Below are 19,498 nucleotides of genomic sequence, written 5' to 3'. Positions count from 1 at the left end.
ATTGGCTTTCATGGCTGGAATCACTGGGTTGGTGTAGGTTTTTCGGGCTGAAATGTCAAGAGAGAATGCTTCTAGAACATGGCCATACGGCTCGAAAACCCTACAACACATTGGCATGTGTTGTTGAAGGCTTTCATGGCTGGAATCACTCTCCTCTGAAGATGCCAGCCACAGATGCAGGTGAAACGTCAGAAGAAAATGCTGATAAGAGTATGGCCATACAGCCTGGAAACCACACAACACCACACTATGGCATGATATCCAGGCAATTTTCTACTTGAAAAGTGGCCTAAACTAGCTGAAATTGTGAGGCAGATTTCTTGTTTGCTAGTGTGACCTGCATGGAGTGAAAATCTTCCCCCACATGGAACTGACCACTTATCTACTGTCTCTCTTGGTATAGCTACTATTGAAGTAAATATTTGAAAACTCTGGCAAGCCTTCTGTTAAAGATGTTGTGATGTCCTAAGCTAGAGTTACACCCAAAAATGCCCATAAAATCCAACCTGAAAGCTGGGTAGTTTGTATTGTCATCTTCTCACTTTGAAGACCTGTGGTAGAATTCAAAAAATATAGCACTGTAAATCTGGACTATGGGAATAAATAAACAATTCATCTTATTTTCCCCCAAATAAGATTGTCAATGCTTTTATGAACTCTTCGTCATTCACAATATGCAGAGGGATCTTTTGGAATGAATGGAAAGAAATCATATTGCAAGCTTCTGTAGATGAAGTCTATGTTCTCAAATTTGGGCTTTTATGGGCGAATTATTTGAATAGCCATGGATATGGAAAACATGTGGTTGTCCTGATGAGGTGCCAAGTTCAGTTTCCTGGCACATTATGCATACGGTAACAGTAGTTAACGCCCCAGCCTCATGAAAGTGCTTTGGGCCAGTTTATCACATCATCTTTCCAGTTCCTAGCCAGAACTATAGACTACATTCCACTAACTCCTTCCACCATTCATATGGTTATCCACTCTTCCTGGTCTTAGGCAATGTCTGTCCTCCTGCCTTTGTCCCCCAGCTTGGCACCTCGTCGCCATAAGTGTTGCATTTCCATGGCTATTCATACAACCTAACCAAGTCACACCAAGAATTTGAGGAAGTGGTAATTATGCCACAATTCCTTTCTCTCCATCTCAAATATGCTACAAGATCCCTTTGTACACCAAAGACTTCATATAAACAATGACCCTCTTGTTTTGGGGGAAATAATATGCAAAGTCTGGTGTGTTTTTGGTTCTGTGAAAAATTGTTACAGTATGTCGCTATGTGGTATTGTTAATTACTCAGGTTGATTTGATTTCAAAGCAAAGCAGCTATACCAAGCAAAGGAGGTCTTTGGCACTGATGGGCAAAGTGCACATCATCCTTCATCACTCCATTCACCAACACTATAGAACCCCTTCACCTTGTTTTTTAAGGTGGTTTTTAGGGAGTTAGGAAATGTAGTATAGCCATGGCACTGTAGCTACAAGATCCCATGCAGGATCCCAGTTTACATTTACAGACTCAAGAATTGAGGTTGAACTATGCTCACTTTCAGCTAACACGAGAACTTTGAATTGTTATAGTTATAACCCTGGGCTCCTCATAAGTGCAGAAGACTCTCAGTTAAATGGAAGTCAAGTAACTGGAACTCTTAAGCAACCAGCCAAAAATAAATGAAAATGCTTTAAATAAAAAGTTAACATAAAATCAATTTTAGCAGAAATGTTACACTAAGTTTGTCTTAATTTGCTTAATAGGTTCTTGTGGGTTTTTTCGGGCTATAGAGCCATGTTCTAGAGGCATTTCTCCTGATGTTTCGCCTGCATCTATGGCAAGCATCCTCAGAGGTACCTCTGAGGATGCTTGCCATAGATGCAGGCGAAACGTCAGGAGAAATGCCTCTAGAACATGGCTCTATAGCCCGAAAAAACCCACAAGAACCTAGTGATTCCAGCCATGAAAGCCTTCGACAATGAATTTGCTTAATATTTCAATACTAACATCCAGTCAATACAGTGTTTATGTCATGGTATAGTATGGAATATAGTATTAGTTAGGTCTATTTTAAATAGCAACTCTCAAGCAACCGGAAACTGCATTTATCCAGCATCCAACAATCCCCATGGGTGCATTTTTCATTTTGCTTTTTCCAAAGATAACTGTTTCTCAAAAATAGCTGCATTATTACTTCTACCTTTTTAGCTACTTTGCACAAACAGTAGCATGATGTGAAGTGACATAACTACAAAAGTATTATTAAAGTTACAGATTAACTTTTTAAAGCTGCAGTCAAAACAACAAGAAAGCAAAAGGAGCATTTCTATCTTGCCACAATCATTATATAAGTGTCGTGCAATCACTATTTACCTCAGTGGGCATCACTGCCATTTTGTAATTCAGGTGACATTGCTTGATTTTATTTAAGTTTATTGCTCATTGCCCTCATGACCTGACAGGATACCCATCAAGTGATGAAAGCACATGTGAACCAGACTACTCGTTCATGTGCTTTTTCTCATACGACTCTTGGTTCTCACACAAGGAAACATTTCACAAAAAGCAGTCTTCCCGGGTTAGAAGAGGAATGGGAATCTGGCAAGTTTGGCATATTTATTTAAATGTCTGTTCTATCAGAAAATTGGAAATGTTACATTTTCTAAAACTGTACAACCCCCCCCCCCCCCAATAACATTTCAAAGCCTAGGTGCTAACTCCTAAAGCTTGGAGTCTTCAGCTGTCCAGGTGAACAAACTGCTTATTATGGTAACAGATGGAGAGAAGCAGGAATGGCTGGCCATAATGAAGCTACCCCTCTTCCTCATAACCATAATTTGGGTCTGTCAGAGCTATTGCTTGCACTAGAGCTTTTCAAAGTCCAGAGTCTTCTTTTAGAGGACCAGCCCTTTAGTGTGGTTTACACCATCCGCGGGGCCAATATGTTCTTTCCAGAAGCTACATCTAGAAGGTCTGACTTCTCAACTGTATCCACAGCCCATTTTCAAGAATACCTTCTAGGCCTCAAATCTCTTCTTCAGTTCCGAGACTCTGGGCTGAGCCATAGGTCTGGGCGCCAAGAGGCGTTGTGTGCTGGTGACCTGTGGAAGGGTTGGCAAGTTCTCATTGTTTACTTTGACACTGGTGATCAAGCTAACTTTTGTTTGGCATGATGCTGCAGGTGCTTGGATGCTAGAGTAACTAGTGGCTTGCAGTTCTTCCTTTGGGCTGGGGATGTCTGCTGGAGCATCAAGAATCTGGTCAATCCTTGATTCTTCTACATGTCTGATACCAGTAGGGCTTTCTGTTCTCTGTGCAATAGGATGGGAGATCTCCTGGTCTGCATTCTGGGTCCATCCCACATATGACAGCTCATTGCTATCAGGTGCAGCTATCTCCTCCTCTTCTTCCTGGAGAGGCAAGGTTGCCTTCTCTCGACCAGATAGCTCTTGAGACCCAGGGGTACCATAGCTACACATCTCATGGCTTTGGTCTGCAGCACTCATGGATAGCAACAAGGCACTCTGCATATTCTCTTGATGCAGAGAGGGCAGGGACATCCTGTCAACAGATAAGAACTCCCCATCATCCTGTTCTTCTGACAGGGGTTCATAAAGGGTTTCTCTGCTGGGTCTTATCTGCAACAGAGAAGGAGAGATTTAAACACACATAACATGTGTATACTTGTGATCTACTGCATACATGTGGTTCTCAACCTGTAGGTCCCCAGATGTTTTCACCTTCAACTCCCAGAAATCCTAACAGCTGGTAAACTGGTTGGGATTTCTGGTAGTTGTAGGCCAAAACACCTGGGAACCCACAGGTTGAAAACCACTGCCTGAATCCCAGAGGCCATGCTAGTTGACAAGCTCAAGGAACTGCAGTCCATAAAAATATGTTTTCCAAGTTCTGGTTGAGCTTGTATCAAGGTTACATCATGCCATCTGCATCTGGGTATCCTTGAACAGGTTCATAGGTACCTCAGACAAGAGGACTTACCTTAGTATAGAAATTCTTTTCATCTAAATTGCAGAAATCCAGGCTGCGGGTGCCGTAGAGAGGTCGTCCAGCTGAGCTGGGCTCCAACAGGTTGAGTGTCTCAAAGATTTCACCCAAGAGATCAAAACCACCAGAATCCAGTGAACTCTGTTGCAGATGTTCACCTTCATACAGGTCCAGGGAGCAATCCAATGATGTTGTGCTCAAAGAAGGAGAAACATCCCTGGGAACGCATATATATTTCACATGTGAATGTTATCAGGATGAAAACATTATACAAGAAAACATTACATGAAAAATTCATATCTCATGCTGAAAGCTGAATTTTAAGTGTCATGTGGAATAAACTTGACATTGTAGTAAATTGTTGCTGAGTGAATAATAGTGTATGTGAGTATACGTCTGCATAAGTAAAGTCAAAAACTGTTTGTTAAAATTTAATATGTTTTATACCAGCCTGGAGCCCCCCATGGCACAGTGAGTTAAATCACTAAGCTGCTAAACTTGCTAACTGAAAGGTTGCAGGTTCAAATTCAGGGAGCAGCATGAGCTCCCACTGTTAGCCCCAGCTTCTGCTAACCTAGCAGTTTGAAAGCATGCAAATGTGAGTAAATTAATAGGTGGGAAGGTAATGGTGCTCTATGCAGTCATGCTGGCCACTTGTCCTTGGAGGTGTCCATGGACAATGCCGGCTCTTCAGCTTAGAAATGGAGATGAGCAGCAACCCCCAGAGTTGGACACGGCTGGATTTAATGTCAGGGGAAAACCTTTACCTTTTACTGGAGCTAAAATATTCTTTTCCTTTCTAGCATGTTTGAATTACTGCTCAACAATACAGTAAGATCCCTGTATCCATGGGTGATATGTTCTTGTTTTCAGAGATATGCCCGAGTGCCATTAAAATTTGCTGACTTTTGGTCCTAGCATACCAAACAGTTGCACTAGAAGACCAAGAGATGCCTAGAGATGTATCCTTTCTAAGGGAACTTCCAGACAAAATGCAGGATTCATATGCAGGATAAACAAACTTGGGATCTCACATACAGACCTGCCAGTGCTGGGCTTACTACCGTCCCCACAGCCTTTCTGTCTCTTGGGATAAAATGAAGGGTGGGCAGGGGATATCCACTGGAAGTTTTATTTTAAATCCTGCCATTAAGTGCTGATGCATACATGCGCACATGCAAATATCCTAATACAAATACAGAGAGATTACTACTGACTGATAGGTCATGAGTTCGAAGCCAGAGCAGGTTGGAGTGAGCTCCCGGCCATTAATAGTCTAGCTTGCTGTCAACCTATGCAACCCAAAAACAGTTGCACCTGTCAGGTAGGAAATTTAGGAACTGCTTTATGCGGGGAGGTTAATTTAACTAATTTATGATGCCATAAAACCTTCCAGCAGCATGCATAAGAATGAGGAAGTACTCCATCAAGGATTCGGTATCACAAGTGGACGGTGAAGTAGCGGCTCCCCCTGTGGGCGGAATCGAGCATACCCTCATGAAGCCGGAAAGCTGGAGTATTAAATTGCCTCTGTGTCTGTCTATATATGTTGTATGTCTAATGGCATTGAATGTTTGCCATGTATATGTGCATTGTGATCCGCCCTGAATCCCCTGCGAGGTGAGAAGGGCGGAATATAAATATTGTCAATAAATAAAGAAATAAATAAAAAATACTGGCCACAGTGGAGGATGCTGCCTTGTTTCCAATGCATGTGGAATGCAGGATGTTACTACTTTTGTCTCAGGCATCCAAATCTCTTGAATTGCTTCTATCGGATTGACCATTGAATGATTCCTGAGCCAGGCTTCGTGAATTATCAAATTGCTTAACCAACATGTGAACTGCGCTACAGAAGAGCCTGCCAATTTCCTAGCTGGCTGGAAAAGCCTGCACAAACCTGCTCATTTGACTCTATTCCCCCTTTCCTTCTGTATCTCTGTGGGCTTAATGACAGATGAACAGATACAAGAGAAGTCAATGCACATATGTCTTCCTCAAAAAGGAATTCTGGAAGGTGCAATGTGCCTGAACGAAGCCTTTTTGCTGGCATTCATTAGTCAAACGAATGATGTACAAGTGGTACTTCACCGTATAACGTGATTCATCCACATTAAGTTCTTCTACTCTAGTTGTGATGCTGAGTTTTCTCCAGAGGCTTCTACCTAGAGAGAGTTATGCTGACTCTGATGCTACTGTTGGTGATATAACTCTGCATAGAAATGCAACATACTCTTATTTAAATACATATATTGTATGTATTTTACTGTATTGTCATTGTGTTTTGGTTTTACTTTATTGTAATATGCTGTTGGGCTTGACCTCATGTAAGCCGCCCTGAGTCCCCATTGGGGAGATGGTGGCGGGGTATTAAATAAAGATTATTATTATTATTATTATTATTTCTTTCAATGCTGTATTTTAGCTTTGCTTGTAAAACCTGGTTGCTACCATGCCTTACATCTTGCTTTCCTGTAAAACTACAAAGCTCATGATTTCATAATATTGAACTATAGCAGGCTATTTATTTATTTATCGAGTCATAGGCAATTTGAGAATACAGCTATAATGTATAAAAAAAACACAAAGTTAAAAACTTGGCATTATGTTAGATTTCCTTTGACCAAAAGCTGGCCACTTCAAGTGCCGCTGGTGTGGTTACAAGAAGGTCCTTCATTGTGCATGTGGTGGGGCTCAGACTGCATTGCAGTAAGTGGTCTGTGGTTTGCTCTTCTCCACACTCGCATGTTGTGAACTCCATTTTATCCTGGATTTTAGCCTGCCACTTTTGGATTCTCACTTGCTGAGGTGTTCTTGCAAGTATCTTAGGAAGCTGTTTCTTGATTTAAGGCATTGGCATGCTGGCTGATATCTGAACAGAGGATGGGCTGCGGATGTCAATGCCTTGGTCCTTTTATTGCTGGCTGCTATTTCCTGGTGGATATTAGGGGGTGCAATACTGGCTAGACAGTATAATTTCTCCAGCATTGTTGGGCAAAGGCATCCTGTGAGAATGAGGCATGTCTCATTAAGAGCCACATCCACTGTTTACCATGATGAGATGGGTTCCACACTCAGCAACAGAATAGCAAAGTGCAAGGGCAGATGTCTTCACTGTGTCTGGTTGTGATCCCCAGGTTGTGCCAGTCAGCTTTCAAATGATATTATTTCTAGCACCAACTTTTTGCTTGATATTCAAGCAATGCTTCTTAAAAGTCAGATTGCGGTCCAGAGTGACTCCCAGATATTTTGGAATGCTACAATGCTCCAGTGGGATTCCTTCCAAAGCGATCCTCAGAGCTTGAGATGCTTGTCTGTTCTTAAAATGAAAAGCACACATCTGCATTTTAGGTGGATAAGGAATCAGTTGGTTTTCCCAATAATGGGCAGTAAGAGCACCTAAAGATTCAGAGAACTTCTGTTCAACAATTAAAAGCTCCCTGCTTGAATGGTGATGGCATGATCATCAGCATAGATGAAACTCTCTTTCCATGGCAGGTGAAGTGGTGTCAAACTGTAGGAATTCTACAGTGTAAAGGAGATTCCATCTGAACATTAGGAAGAACTTCCTGACTGTGAGACCTGTTCGGCAGTGGAACTCTCTGCCCCAGAGTGTGCAAAAGGCCACCTTACTGGGATCTGCACGCATTATTCGCTGATACATCACACAGTCCTAGACACTTGGGAAGTGTCCGATGTGTGAGCAGCTAGCAGAGTTGTGATCTTGTCTGCTGTGGACTCATCTTGTTGTGTTTCTAATAATAATAATAATAATAATAATAATAATAATAATAATAATATTGTTACCCTCATCTTCTCATGACTCAGCACAGTATTACACCCAGATAAAACACAATACCATAAAATATGCACACAGATATCAATCAAATATATTCAACTAAATAGTACAAAGATTAAAGAACAACACTAATCTTTATCTATATATCTATAAACAGTGAAAATATGTTTCTATGTTTATTTGTATGTATTTTCCAAGAATGCTCCCACTTCCAGAAAGCACTGTGAAGCCCAACAACAATGGATCTGGACCAAACTTGGCACATATACCCACCACAACAAACAGAAAATACTGGAGAGATTTTTTGGGGGGGCGGGGGGGATGGGAATTGTAATTTAACCCATATCCCGGGAGGTTTGTGGCTCCTGTCAATAACAGATCTGAACCAAACTTGGCACACATTTCTATTATGACTGTCTTTAAAGATTGGAGGGGTTGCGGGCAATGGCAAATGATGATGGGAGCTGTAGTTTACCCACATCCTTATGCTTTTTCTAATAGGACCATTAAAAAATCTACTACTTCTGTTTACCATTGCAAAAGACTTAACCCGGGCATCAACGGGTACCTAAGTTAATAGAATGTGATATTAATTGTTGTTTTAATATTATGCTTTAATTGGATGGTGGTAATGTTTTGTTTATCCATTCATGCATGCGACATTGAATTGTTGCCTTTGTAAGGCTGCCTTGAGTCTCCTTCGGGGTTAAGAAAGGCGGGGTACAAGTATGGTAAATAAATAAATAAACAGAATGTCAAATTTAAAATTCAGAGTTGAAAATTGACTGGGGAGGCCTGCCAGAAGAGATAGGTTTTAATTGTGTCTTGGATTCTGACAGCTCATTTAGTTGTCAGGTCCCTTCCAGCAGGTCATTCTACAGTTGTGTGACAGTTGATGAAAAGATCCTCTGGGTAATGGTCACTAGTTGGATTCTGGCTGGTTTGAGGAAACATCTACAAGGGGACCTTGTTCTAAGGGGCATATTTTATGGGAGAAGGCCATGCTGTCAGTCACCTGGATCCAAACCACACACGTCTTTAAAGGTCAAAACCAATACTTTGTACTTTGCCCAGAAACTAACTAACAGCCAGTGGAGTGATTATGGATTACCTGTGCCACTGCAACACATGGGATATGGTCAAGATAGGAGCAGAGTTATGAATGGGAACAGCAAGAGTGGTCCACCTACTCAGCACACCTCACCTTTGATTCTCCAAATCTGTCCTGCTGTTTGGTCTTTGTGGTCTCCTGGGGCGGGACTGTGAAGAGAGAAAAAAAGAAGAGCCTATGACAATATTATATTATGATACCTGGCGGTGGAATATGGAGGCAGGCTACTGACTCTACTCTGCCCAAGATGACAATTATGTTATGAGATTCAAAGCTTCAAATGCCTCCCTCTAGTATCAGATGGCCAATCACTGAATACATGAAACATAGAGGAAGGTGCAGGATCATTTGAACTGTTTCCAGAGGGAGGGTCCTCAGTATAATCAACTCAGAAGGTACCGAACAGTTAAAAAAGCCAGAAGAAGCACTGGCAAAATATGAATAGGTTACACATTTCTGTGAGCTAAGGATGTGTGTGTTGTTATTGTTAATTACTGTAGGAGACCATCCGTCAGGAATACACTTGATGGCATCCTTCCCCTTTCCAGGCAACCCTGAACTAAACGGGATTGCAAGCAGCAGAAAAATATTCATTTTATAGACCATATTCTACCTCATAATAGTCATACTACTGAGCAACAGCAGCAGTTTTTGAATACTGAAACAAACTCACCATTCATGATTACTGGGCCACTTTAGACTGGAGTAATCTTGGCCAGAAAAGGTGAAGAGCCTCCACAATGTTCTTACTAATTTGAATGCCTTACCCCTGCCTCCAGATCTTAGATGGGTCAAGTTGCAATCCTAACCATGAGTATTGTGACATTAAGTCCCATAGAACTCTTCTGGGTTTTAAAATAAACTGGCCAGGATTAAATAGGCCATACTAAAAATGGGAGCCCCTGCCCTATTTACTTACAGTCACCCCTTTTCTCCATAGAGTCAGCCCTTGGCATCTACCAGGGTTTGGTTCCAGGAAGCCATCTCCCCAGTGCCTAAATCAATAGATGCTCAACTTGTCTTATGTACAATGGCATAGTAAATTGGTGTCCCATTTAGAAGTATATTTTCAAGTCGCGGATGCTTTATTCAATGAATACAGAATCAGTGGATATGGAAAGTTGACTGTATTTGCTTGCAAACATGAATTATAACACAAACCAAATGTTTAAAACATCCACACCATTTTATATGCAAAAGGGACATCTATTTTTACTATGGACTCCAAAATGGACTGGAGAGAGGTGTAGGGGGTGGGGGTGGGGGCTCAGTTCCACCTGAAATGCTCTGTCAAAACTGAACTGGAAAGGATCCTATGTAGCCTATACTTTTCAGGACTTATACTACATAACATGATGTTTGTTCCTGAGTTATAGATGTCCTTCTGTAATTGGTTCTATAATAAAGCATGGGAAAAGTTTATTAAACTGCAAAAAACTTTGTTTTTGCAGGACATGCTGCAACACATTTTGCTATAGTTTTTCAATGAATGTCTCACCGAATCTCAATCAATTCAACATAGTTTGTGGCAGCCACAAAATGTTTCTGGAGTATAAGAACTACTTTTAAAGCAAGTACTGTACAATTAAATAGGAAATAACACTTGCAGAAATTTGTTACACAGTGATATCAATCAGAATGGAAAACTCCTAATAAATAATAGATAAAGTGTGTGGAACATAATTTACCTCACCAAGTACCTAGCAGGTAAGGAAAATAAGTAACAACCTGCTTGCTGGTATTGAGCCCCTTCCCCTTAACAACAAGCCTGGGGTCCCTTCCTTTTACAATCTTCATGCAGCCAGCCCATAACCTCCAGAGAAGGCAAATTGCTGCTGATGGGGAAAAACCAAGTTCATTCAGTCGTCCCTGGGTTTTTGAACCTGGGTTGTGTCTCATTATAATGTGCTGGTGCACTACATTGGGAGTAAGGTGGGATAAAATAGAGTAAATAAATAAACAATACATGTTTGGCACATTTTCTGTCCATAGTTTCATTATCATGTCATCTAAACTCTGATATCTGTTTTGTTTTTTGTCCAAAAAGCAAGAAGAAGAAAAATCAACAACAAAAGGTGGGGACTACTATGACCCCAGAAACCATTTGTGGTTCTTCCTGAACTCTTCTTCTTCTTGTGGAAGCCCCCTAACTGAGTTTCCTTCTCCTTCCATGTCATTTGAAATCTCCCTTCCCCTGGCCCATCCCTACCTTCCCAAAATGCTGGGTGATGGGCAACCGGCTCTGCAGGGTCTCAGACTGTCTATTCCTGTCGGGCATGATAGGACTAGAGATGTGATCACAGTTCATGGAAAGATCTCGCTGTTGCTGCTGGTCTACACGGGAGTCCTAGAGGAGATTACAGTTATATCGAGCACACACTTCTTTCGCTACCCTATCCTTGCCAGGATGCTCAAACAAAACAACATTGAGTCCCATATACAGTTAACAAAAACAGATTCCAGCCATGTGGGGATTTTCCTCTGTACCTTTATCATTTTTAGAGATGCTTTGGATAGGGAGGGGAAACTCTTACCTTATCCATCAGTCGGCTCCGCATATTCTTTAACCTTGTTTTGGCATGGCCTTTGGCCTAGAGGACAGGAAGATGTGATGAGGAGGCATACAGCAAAGGTCAAGATGGACTAAAATGTGTGTATATGCGTGTGTTACTCTCTCTCTCTCGTTCTCTCTCTCTCACACACACGCGCGCGCACACACACACACACAAAGAAACAGCAAACAAAGATATATGACAAAATGTTTGTGAGCTATAACCTCTGAAGGTTGTAGCTGGACCTTTCTATGACTGGGGACGATCAGGAAAAATCGAGAGTAGACTTTCAGATCAACTTTCTTTTTAAATAAAAGGAATCAAGTCCAGTAAGTGCCTTACATATCGGTATGCGTTCCTGACTGCTGGATTGGTCTTGTTTTTCATGGTACTGATCAGAGCTCCACCACCTTTCTGGGAAGAGAACAAAAAAACCCACATCAGCTCAAAGCAATACACTGAAACCACAGCCCTCCGCAAAAAAGGGTGGAAAAACTCAACAAGGTGGTCTGTATGAAAATAAGAAGGTCAGTTGGTCAAAAGAAGGGATCTAGTTATAGGTAAGAAGCTAGTTAGCTAACATCAGAATCAGGCAAAAGTGCAGTATTTTGCTTTTGCTTGAGTTTACTGGGAAGGCAACATACTCCCTTTTCCCCTCCTGCTGAGTTAACTGAGTGCAAATTTTGCATTTTGAACTCAGTTTGCCTCAAATGAAGAATGCTGAGGACAAAGCAGGAAACAAGGACTTTTAAAAACACCTGCAACAGTAGGACACCAGAGGATTAAAGAGGTCTTATCCCTGCCAAATCAGTATAGTTGGAGCAGGGGTCCTCAAACTAAGGCCCGGGGGCTGAATACGGCCCTCCAAGATCATTTACCCGGCCTTCGCTCAGGGTCAACCTAAGTCTGAAATGACTTGAAAGCACACAACAACAGCAACAATCCTATCTCATCAGCCAAAAGCAGGCCCACACTTCCCATTGAAATATGTACTATATTTGTTGAAATTGTTTGCTAAAATTTGTTCAAATTGTTCATTTTAATTATTTTTTAATTATTTTATTGTTTTTAAGTGTTTTTGCACTACAAATAGGATATGTACAGTGTGCATAGGAATTCATGTTTTTTTCCAAATTATAATCTGGCCCTCCAACAGTTTGAGAGACTGTGACCTGGCCCTCTGTTTAAAATATTTGAGGACCCCTGAGTTGGAGGGTATGCAACTCCCATCAGTTTAACAGGTACAACCAATGATGAGGAATGCTAGGAATGGCAGCTCAATGACATCTGAAGGGCTGGATTAGCCCCTGTCTGTTTTCTCTAAATGGCCATCGAATTAGTAAAATAAAAACCAATGACCGATGGCACTTTCTTCTAGACATTTAAGACAGAAACGTATAAAAGATAAACACTCTGTTATGCTGAAGTGAGAAGGAATTGCAAGGGTTCCTCCTTTTCCTAAAGACCCCTTTCCATGAAGAAAACAAAGGAAGGAAACACACACTGGGCCTGAGCTTTGTCCCGAATACAAAAAGGCCTACAAAAAGGAAGGGGGTACATCTCCACAGTTTTACACCTTCTAAAGCCACTTCCATGAGCTAAGCGAAGTGTTAAGTATTGCTATTTTAATGTAAGCAGTCCAGAAATCTTTTAATAATAGTGCAGAGTATCATTACTTTATCTTCATCATCCTCCCTTTTCATTGTCCTTTGTCGCTAAAAGGATATTTGGGGAGAAATCCTAATTTAAGATGCTCGTCTTTTATGCATGCCTCTCCAATATATATATATATTTGCTGTTCGCTTATTTTCCCTTCTGTTCTTTATTGATCTTAAATAAATCTCTTATTATACGTAATTTGGATTCTGGAAAGGACAAAATGATTTCCTCATCCTACAAGTGTTTTGCCCTCTCCAGAACCCAAGTTACGTATTCATATCTCCTACCAGTTTAGATGGGGGACACGAAAAGAGCCTCCTCAAAGACTGAGTAAATACAGTTGGGCGTTCCCTGGGTAACTCTTCTTGTAAACGGGTAATCTTTCCAACCCCAAAGGATTGCTTTTCATGCAATGGTTTTGACACCAACCACCTCCCCCCCCTCCCCCCAGTTTGGATCTATCTTACTTTGAAAGTGAGATAAATGCAGACAAAATATAAGATCCAGGCATGCAGCACTTAAGAGATTTTCCTGCTCTCAAGTTAAAATCCTGCAGCTTTTAAGTGCTTCCTGACTGACAGCCAGGGACCATACATAGATGGTTATAATCTGTTCATGGAGCCAGTGTGTTCTAGTGATTTGAGCACTAGACTTATGACTCCGCAGATCAGGGTTTGAATCTTGTTTGACAAATGCAAGATACTCCACTTTGGCAGGAAAAACGAAATGCAAATATACAAAATGGGGGATGCCTGGCTCGAGAGCAGTACGTGTGAAAAAGATCTTGGAGTCCTTGTGGACAACAAGTTAAACATGAGCCAACAATGTGATGTGGCGGCAAAAAAAGCCAATGGGATTTTGGCCTTCATCAATAGGAGCATAGTGTCTACATCTAGGGAAGTAATGCTACCCCTCTATTCCGCTTTGGTTAGACTACACCTTGAATATTCTGTCCAATTTTGGGCACCACAATTCAAGAGAGATATTGACAAGCTGGAATGTGTCCAGAGGAGGCGACTAAAATGATCAAGGGTCTGGAGAACAAGCCTTATGAGGAGCGGCTTAAGGAGCTGGGCATGTTTAGCCTGAAGAAGAGAAGGCTGAGAAGAGATATGATAGCCATGTATAAATATGTGAGAGGAAGCCACAGGGAGGAGGGAGCAAGCTTGTTTTCTGCTTCCTTGGAGACTAGGATGCGGAACAATGGCTTCAAACTACCAGAGAGGAGATTCCATCTGAACACAAGGAAGAATTTCCTGACTGTGAGAGCCGTTCAGCAGTGGAACTCTCTGCCCCGGAGTGTGGTGGAGGCTCCTTCTTTGGAAGCTTTTAAACAGAAGCTGGATGGCCATCTGTCAGGGGTGATTTGAATGCAACATTCCTGCTTCTTGGAAGGGTTGGACTGGATGGCCCATGAGGTCTCTTCCAACTCTTTGATTCTATGATTCTATGAATCCCGGTTGGCCATGGAAACCCACTGGCAAGCTTTGTGCAAGCTGCATTCACTCGGTCTTATAGGAAGGCAGCAGCAAATCCCTTTCGAACAAATCTTGCCAAGAAAACCCTATGATAGGGTAATCCTTAGGATATCCATAAGATGGATTTTTTTTGTGTCAGGAGCGACTTGAGAAACTGCAAGCCGCTTCTGGTGTGAGAGAATTGGCTGTCTGCAAGGACATTGCTCAGGGGACGCCCAGATGATTTGATGTTTTTATCATCCTTGTGGGAGGCTTCTCTCATGTCCCCGCAAGAGGAGCTGGAGCTGATAGAGGGAGCTCATCCGCCTCTCCCCGGATTTGAACCTGCTACCTGTCGGTCTCCAGTTCTGCCGGCACAGGGGTTTAACCCACTGCACCACCGGGGGCTCCTAAGATGGAAATGACTTGAAGGCACAAAACAACACACAATCTGTTCATGGGAATACTACTAGAACATGCTCCAGTAGAATCCTTCATTGCAAGGAATGATGTATAGTGACTATGACAGTCTTAAATACAGATGCTGATTCACATTAAGAAAGCAAACCAGAAGACGGGAACATCTGAAGAGACTGCCTGTAGCAAGATCTCTCCTGAGGACTCGCTCCCAAAGTCATATAAGCTGACTCTATCCTTGATTACTTTATCAGGCATTTGACTTTTATTTTGTGTCTCTCAAGAACATGTTAGTTTTATACTACAAGTTTACTGTACATTGTTTTAGTGGGCAGAATTTATTTATTAAATATTTTAATAAATAAAGAATCTGCAGTTGTTAAAAGACATCTGGCAGCAGAATGAGGTTCAACCACTTACCTTTAAGTTCTCCAGCCACAGGTGATAGGCATGCATGCTACCTGGTGAAAAATATGCCACAAATGAGTAACTGCTAGGCAAAAATCTCTATCCCACAGAAGCTGGGTTGAGAATTGTATACTCAAGGTAGCAATATATATCTCGGAGTCGTACGTAGAAAGTGTGCTACAGTGATTTAAGCATTTGTCTATGACTATGATGATCGGGACTGAAATCCATGTTTGGGCATGAACACCCACTGGGTGGTTCTGGGTAAGTCACACTCTCTCAGTCTCAGGGCGGTTCTACACTGGCTTGTGAAGCGGACTCATTAATCTGATTTTTAAGATGGTTCTGTGGAACACTGTTTGGGAACCGCTGCCTTAGGAAACAAAGTACACAACAATAACAACATGTACAACAGGTTTCAGTATCTTAAGAAGAAACGAAAAGCTTTGAACACACATCCTTTAGAGCAGCTTTTCTAAACCTGGGGGTCAGGACCTTTGGGGGGGTCGTGAGGGGGGTGTCAGAGGGGTAGCCAAAAACCATCAGAAAACACAGTATTTTCTGTTGGTCATGGAGGTTCTGTGTGGGAAGTTTGGCCCAATTGTATCATTGGTGGGATTCAGAATGCACTTTGGTTATAGGTGAACTATAAATTCCAGCAACTACAACTCCCAAATGTTAAGGTCTATTTCCCCCAAACTCCACCAGTGTTCACATTTGGGCATATTGAGCATTTGTGCTAAATTTGGGCATATTGAGCATTTGTGCTAAATTTGGTCCAGATCCATCACTGTTTGAGTCCACAGTGCTCTCTGGATGTAGGAGAATTACAACTCCAAAACTCAAGGCCAATGCCCACCAAACCCCTCCAGTATTTTCTGTTGGTCAGGGGAGTTCTGTGTGCCAAGATTGGTTCAATTCCATTGTTGATGGAGTTCAGAATGCTCTTTGATTGCAAGTGAACTATACATCCCAGCAACTACAACTCCCAAATGACAAAATCAATCCCCCCCAATGCCACCAGTATTCAAATTTGGACATATCATGTATTTGTGCCAAATTTGGTCCAGTGAGGGAAAATGCATCCTGCATATTAGATATTTACATTATGATTCATAATAGTAGCAAATAGAAAAATATTTACATTATGATTCATAACAGTAGCAAAATTACAGTTATGAAGGAGCAATGAAAATAATACTATACGTAGTTGGGGGTCACCACAACTGAGGAACTGTATTAAGGGGTTGTGACAATAGGAATGTTGAGAAACACTGCTTTGGAGAACGTTATAGTGCAGATAGAAAAATTTAAACCCTGGACTACATTACCTTATAGCATCTCCCTTTAAAATAGTTAAGTCTGATATCTTAGCTGTGAAGCACACAGTATGTCTTACTCCCCCATCCCTGCCACCCACTCTTCCGCTCTATTTTAAACTTGCTTAATTTATATCAGAATCATGACTACAGGAGCAGCACAGAATTTGCTGGCTCAAGACTAGCAGGTTTACTTGAGAATAAGCAGCATTCTGTCATAAAAATGTATGGAAAGGGGAAGATGGAAATAAGAAATTTAAAACAAAAAGGACAACAATTTATACTATTACGAAGAAGATTGGAAGTTACAATACTCCCTTAACCTTCCCCCATTTCTCCTCCTTTTTTGGTGTTTTCATTAGTGCATTTTATATAGCATTTCCTTCCCTCCCTCCTTTTCTCACTAACTCTTGTTATATTATAGATAACTCAATTATGTTTAATACATTATTTTATAAAGAGTAAAAGAAACTGGAGTTGAGGTGTTGACATAAAATTAAAAAATAGATTCAACTCATCTAATTGGTCCAATTAACTCCATTTTTCCATAATTTATATCTCACCCATGATCTGCATTGTTTTGCTGAGCTATGCAATTTCTGCTATGGCAAAACATGCTGTAATTGCATTATTAAGTGCCCAAGGCCACCCCATCTGATGTTATGACTACATCCTTGCAAACAAGAAAACTCTGGCTAGGCAGTTGACCAGGAAACTATCCTGTCCCTACATTAAGATCTGCACTTTATTTCTGACCTCATATTGGCACCTCGACACTTTTGACAATAGTATCCTCAGCCTTCGTTATTGTTTCTGGCACTTCTAAGGGCTCCTTTTATGAATTTATGAATTTGGCACGTTGAACCTGTACTCAGCTATGTTTTTTTTTTTAATCTCAACCATTTGTCTTATGATGTTGTTTTTATGACTGGCTTTGTTTTACTATTTTATTGATTGGTTTTAATTGTGTTTTTCTGTTTTATCTGTAATTTTTGGGCTTGTCCCTCTGTAAGCCGCCCTGAGTCCCCTAGGGGAGATGGTGGCGGGGTATAATAATAATAATAATAATAATCATCATCATCATCATCATCTATATAGATAAGAATTATCTTGTATGCATTAGATATTGCTCACATAAACTTTGTCTGTCTGCATAACTCTAAAGTTCTATAGAATACTGATGCTTGGAATAAACCTTATCTATCTTGACCAGTTCTGTGAGAAAGTTGGATTGAAATCAGTATTGAGTTCTGGTGGATCCTTTGGTCCAAAAGATTGTTTGTTCTCTGTATGCCTTTCTGCTCAGTTTGAGGGCTTATCCGAATATCGTGACCAACCTGGGAAGATAGGGCTGATACCTCTGTCCTACTCTAGAGGCGAATAACTTCCTTGGATTGCAGCTCCTCCAAATAGTTGGATGCCGACTGCTAAACTTATCAAGATGTGAAGCTATCCCAATTCCTATCTCACATGATTTTTTTCATGTGAAAAGTGGTAGTAGGGCTGGCCCTATCATTAAATGTATTTGTTTGTGGCACAATATATATATCACCGGTAGCAAACCGGTAGCAAACCGGTGATATATATATATCGTGCCTGGTAGCAAACTGGCTGCCAGTTTGCTACCGGGAACAATTCAAAGTGCTGGCGTTAGCCTATAAAGCCCTAAATGGTTCTGGCCCTACTTACCTCTCCGAATGCATCTCCTCCTATGAACCAACTAGGACACTAAGATCATCTGGGGAGGCCCTGCTCTCAGTCCCGCCTGCATCACAGGCGGGAACGGGAGACAGGGCCTTCTCAGTGGTGGCCCCTCGGCTGTGGAACGCCCTTTCTATAGATATCAGATCGGCCCCCTCCCTATTGGCATTTTGGAGGAAAGTGAAGACCTGGCTGTTCGAACAAGCATTCGATTAAGCAGTGTAATGCATATAGGAACACGGAATAACGGATGATGAGTTTGGATTCTGATTCTACTGATGAGACGCTAATGATTTGTTATATTGATGTTTAATTGTTGATGATGCTATTGTTTTAACTGTCCCTTAATTGTTTTATGATATTTGCATTGAATTTTGCTGTTGTTAACCGCTTTGAGTTGCCTGAGGGCTGAGAAAAGCGGTATATAAATGAAGTAAATAATAAAAATAACAATAAATCACCAAAGAGCCCCCGGTGGCACAATGGGTTAAATGCTTGTACCAGCAGGACTGAAGACTGACAGGTTGCAGGTTCCAATCCAGGGAGAGCACGGATGAGCTCCCTCTGTCAGTTCCAGCTCCCCATGAGGGACATGAGAGAAGCCTCCCATAAGGATGGTAAAACATCAAAACATCTGGGCACCCCCTGGGTAACATCCTTGCAGACGGCCAATTCACTCACACCAGAAGTGACTTGCAGTTTCTCAAGTCGCTCCTGACACGGAAAAAACAAACAAACCAAAAAGCAAAACCCAGGACTCTACCCTTGGAAGACAATCATACTTGTTTATGAGTGACTGCATATGATGGTGATATACTACAAAACCAGTGGTTCTCAAACTGGGTTCCCCAGATGTTCTTGGCCTTCAACTCCCAGAAATCCTAACAGCTGGTGGACCCCAGGTTGAGAACCACTGTACAAAACATTCTGATTATGCACCTTACTACTAACATACCTAAAATAAAAAAGAAATCATGAAGAGCATTTTTAAAATGCAGAAACAAAACAATAGGCTACTAAATGAAATGCATTTACATAATGGTAGCTCCAACAATGAATCCCTTTTTTTCTTCTCTTT

The 19,498-nt window shown here is 41.4% G+C and overlaps 1 protein-coding gene across 1 annotated transcript in view; it reads right to left on the bottom strand.

The window, feature by feature from the left end:
- Window positions 1–2,582: 2,582 nt before the first annotated feature.
- DENND1C (DENN domain containing 1C) overlaps window positions 2,583–19,498 on the bottom strand; it is a 52,264-nt gene continuing 35,348 nt past the window's right edge. The window contains exons 17-23 of the mRNA XM_067463985.1: window positions 15,413–15,453; window positions 11,802–11,873; window positions 11,442–11,498; window positions 11,117–11,254; window positions 9,001–9,056; window positions 3,992–4,214; window positions 2,583–3,630 (exon numbers count right to left, since the gene is read on the bottom strand). Coding sequence (XP_067320086.1) covers window positions 3,010–3,630; window positions 3,992–4,214; window positions 9,001–9,056; window positions 11,117–11,254; window positions 11,442–11,498; window positions 11,802–11,873; window positions 15,413–15,453 — 1,208 coding nt within the window. The 3' untranslated portion in view covers window positions 2,583–3,009. The remainder of the gene's footprint in view (window positions 3,631–3,991; window positions 4,215–9,000; window positions 9,057–11,116; window positions 11,255–11,441; window positions 11,499–11,801; window positions 11,874–15,412; window positions 15,454–19,498) is intronic.

Source organism: Anolis sagrei, chromosome 2 (genome assembly GCF_037176765.1).
Source record: "Anolis sagrei isolate rAnoSag1 chromosome 2, rAnoSag1.mat, whole genome shotgun sequence".
NCBI classification, from domain to species: domain Eukaryota; kingdom Metazoa; phylum Chordata; class Lepidosauria; order Squamata; family Dactyloidae; genus Anolis; species Anolis sagrei.
The sequence above is the reverse complement of the archived record's forward strand: the minus strand, read 5'-3'. Positions and strand labels throughout refer to the sequence as shown.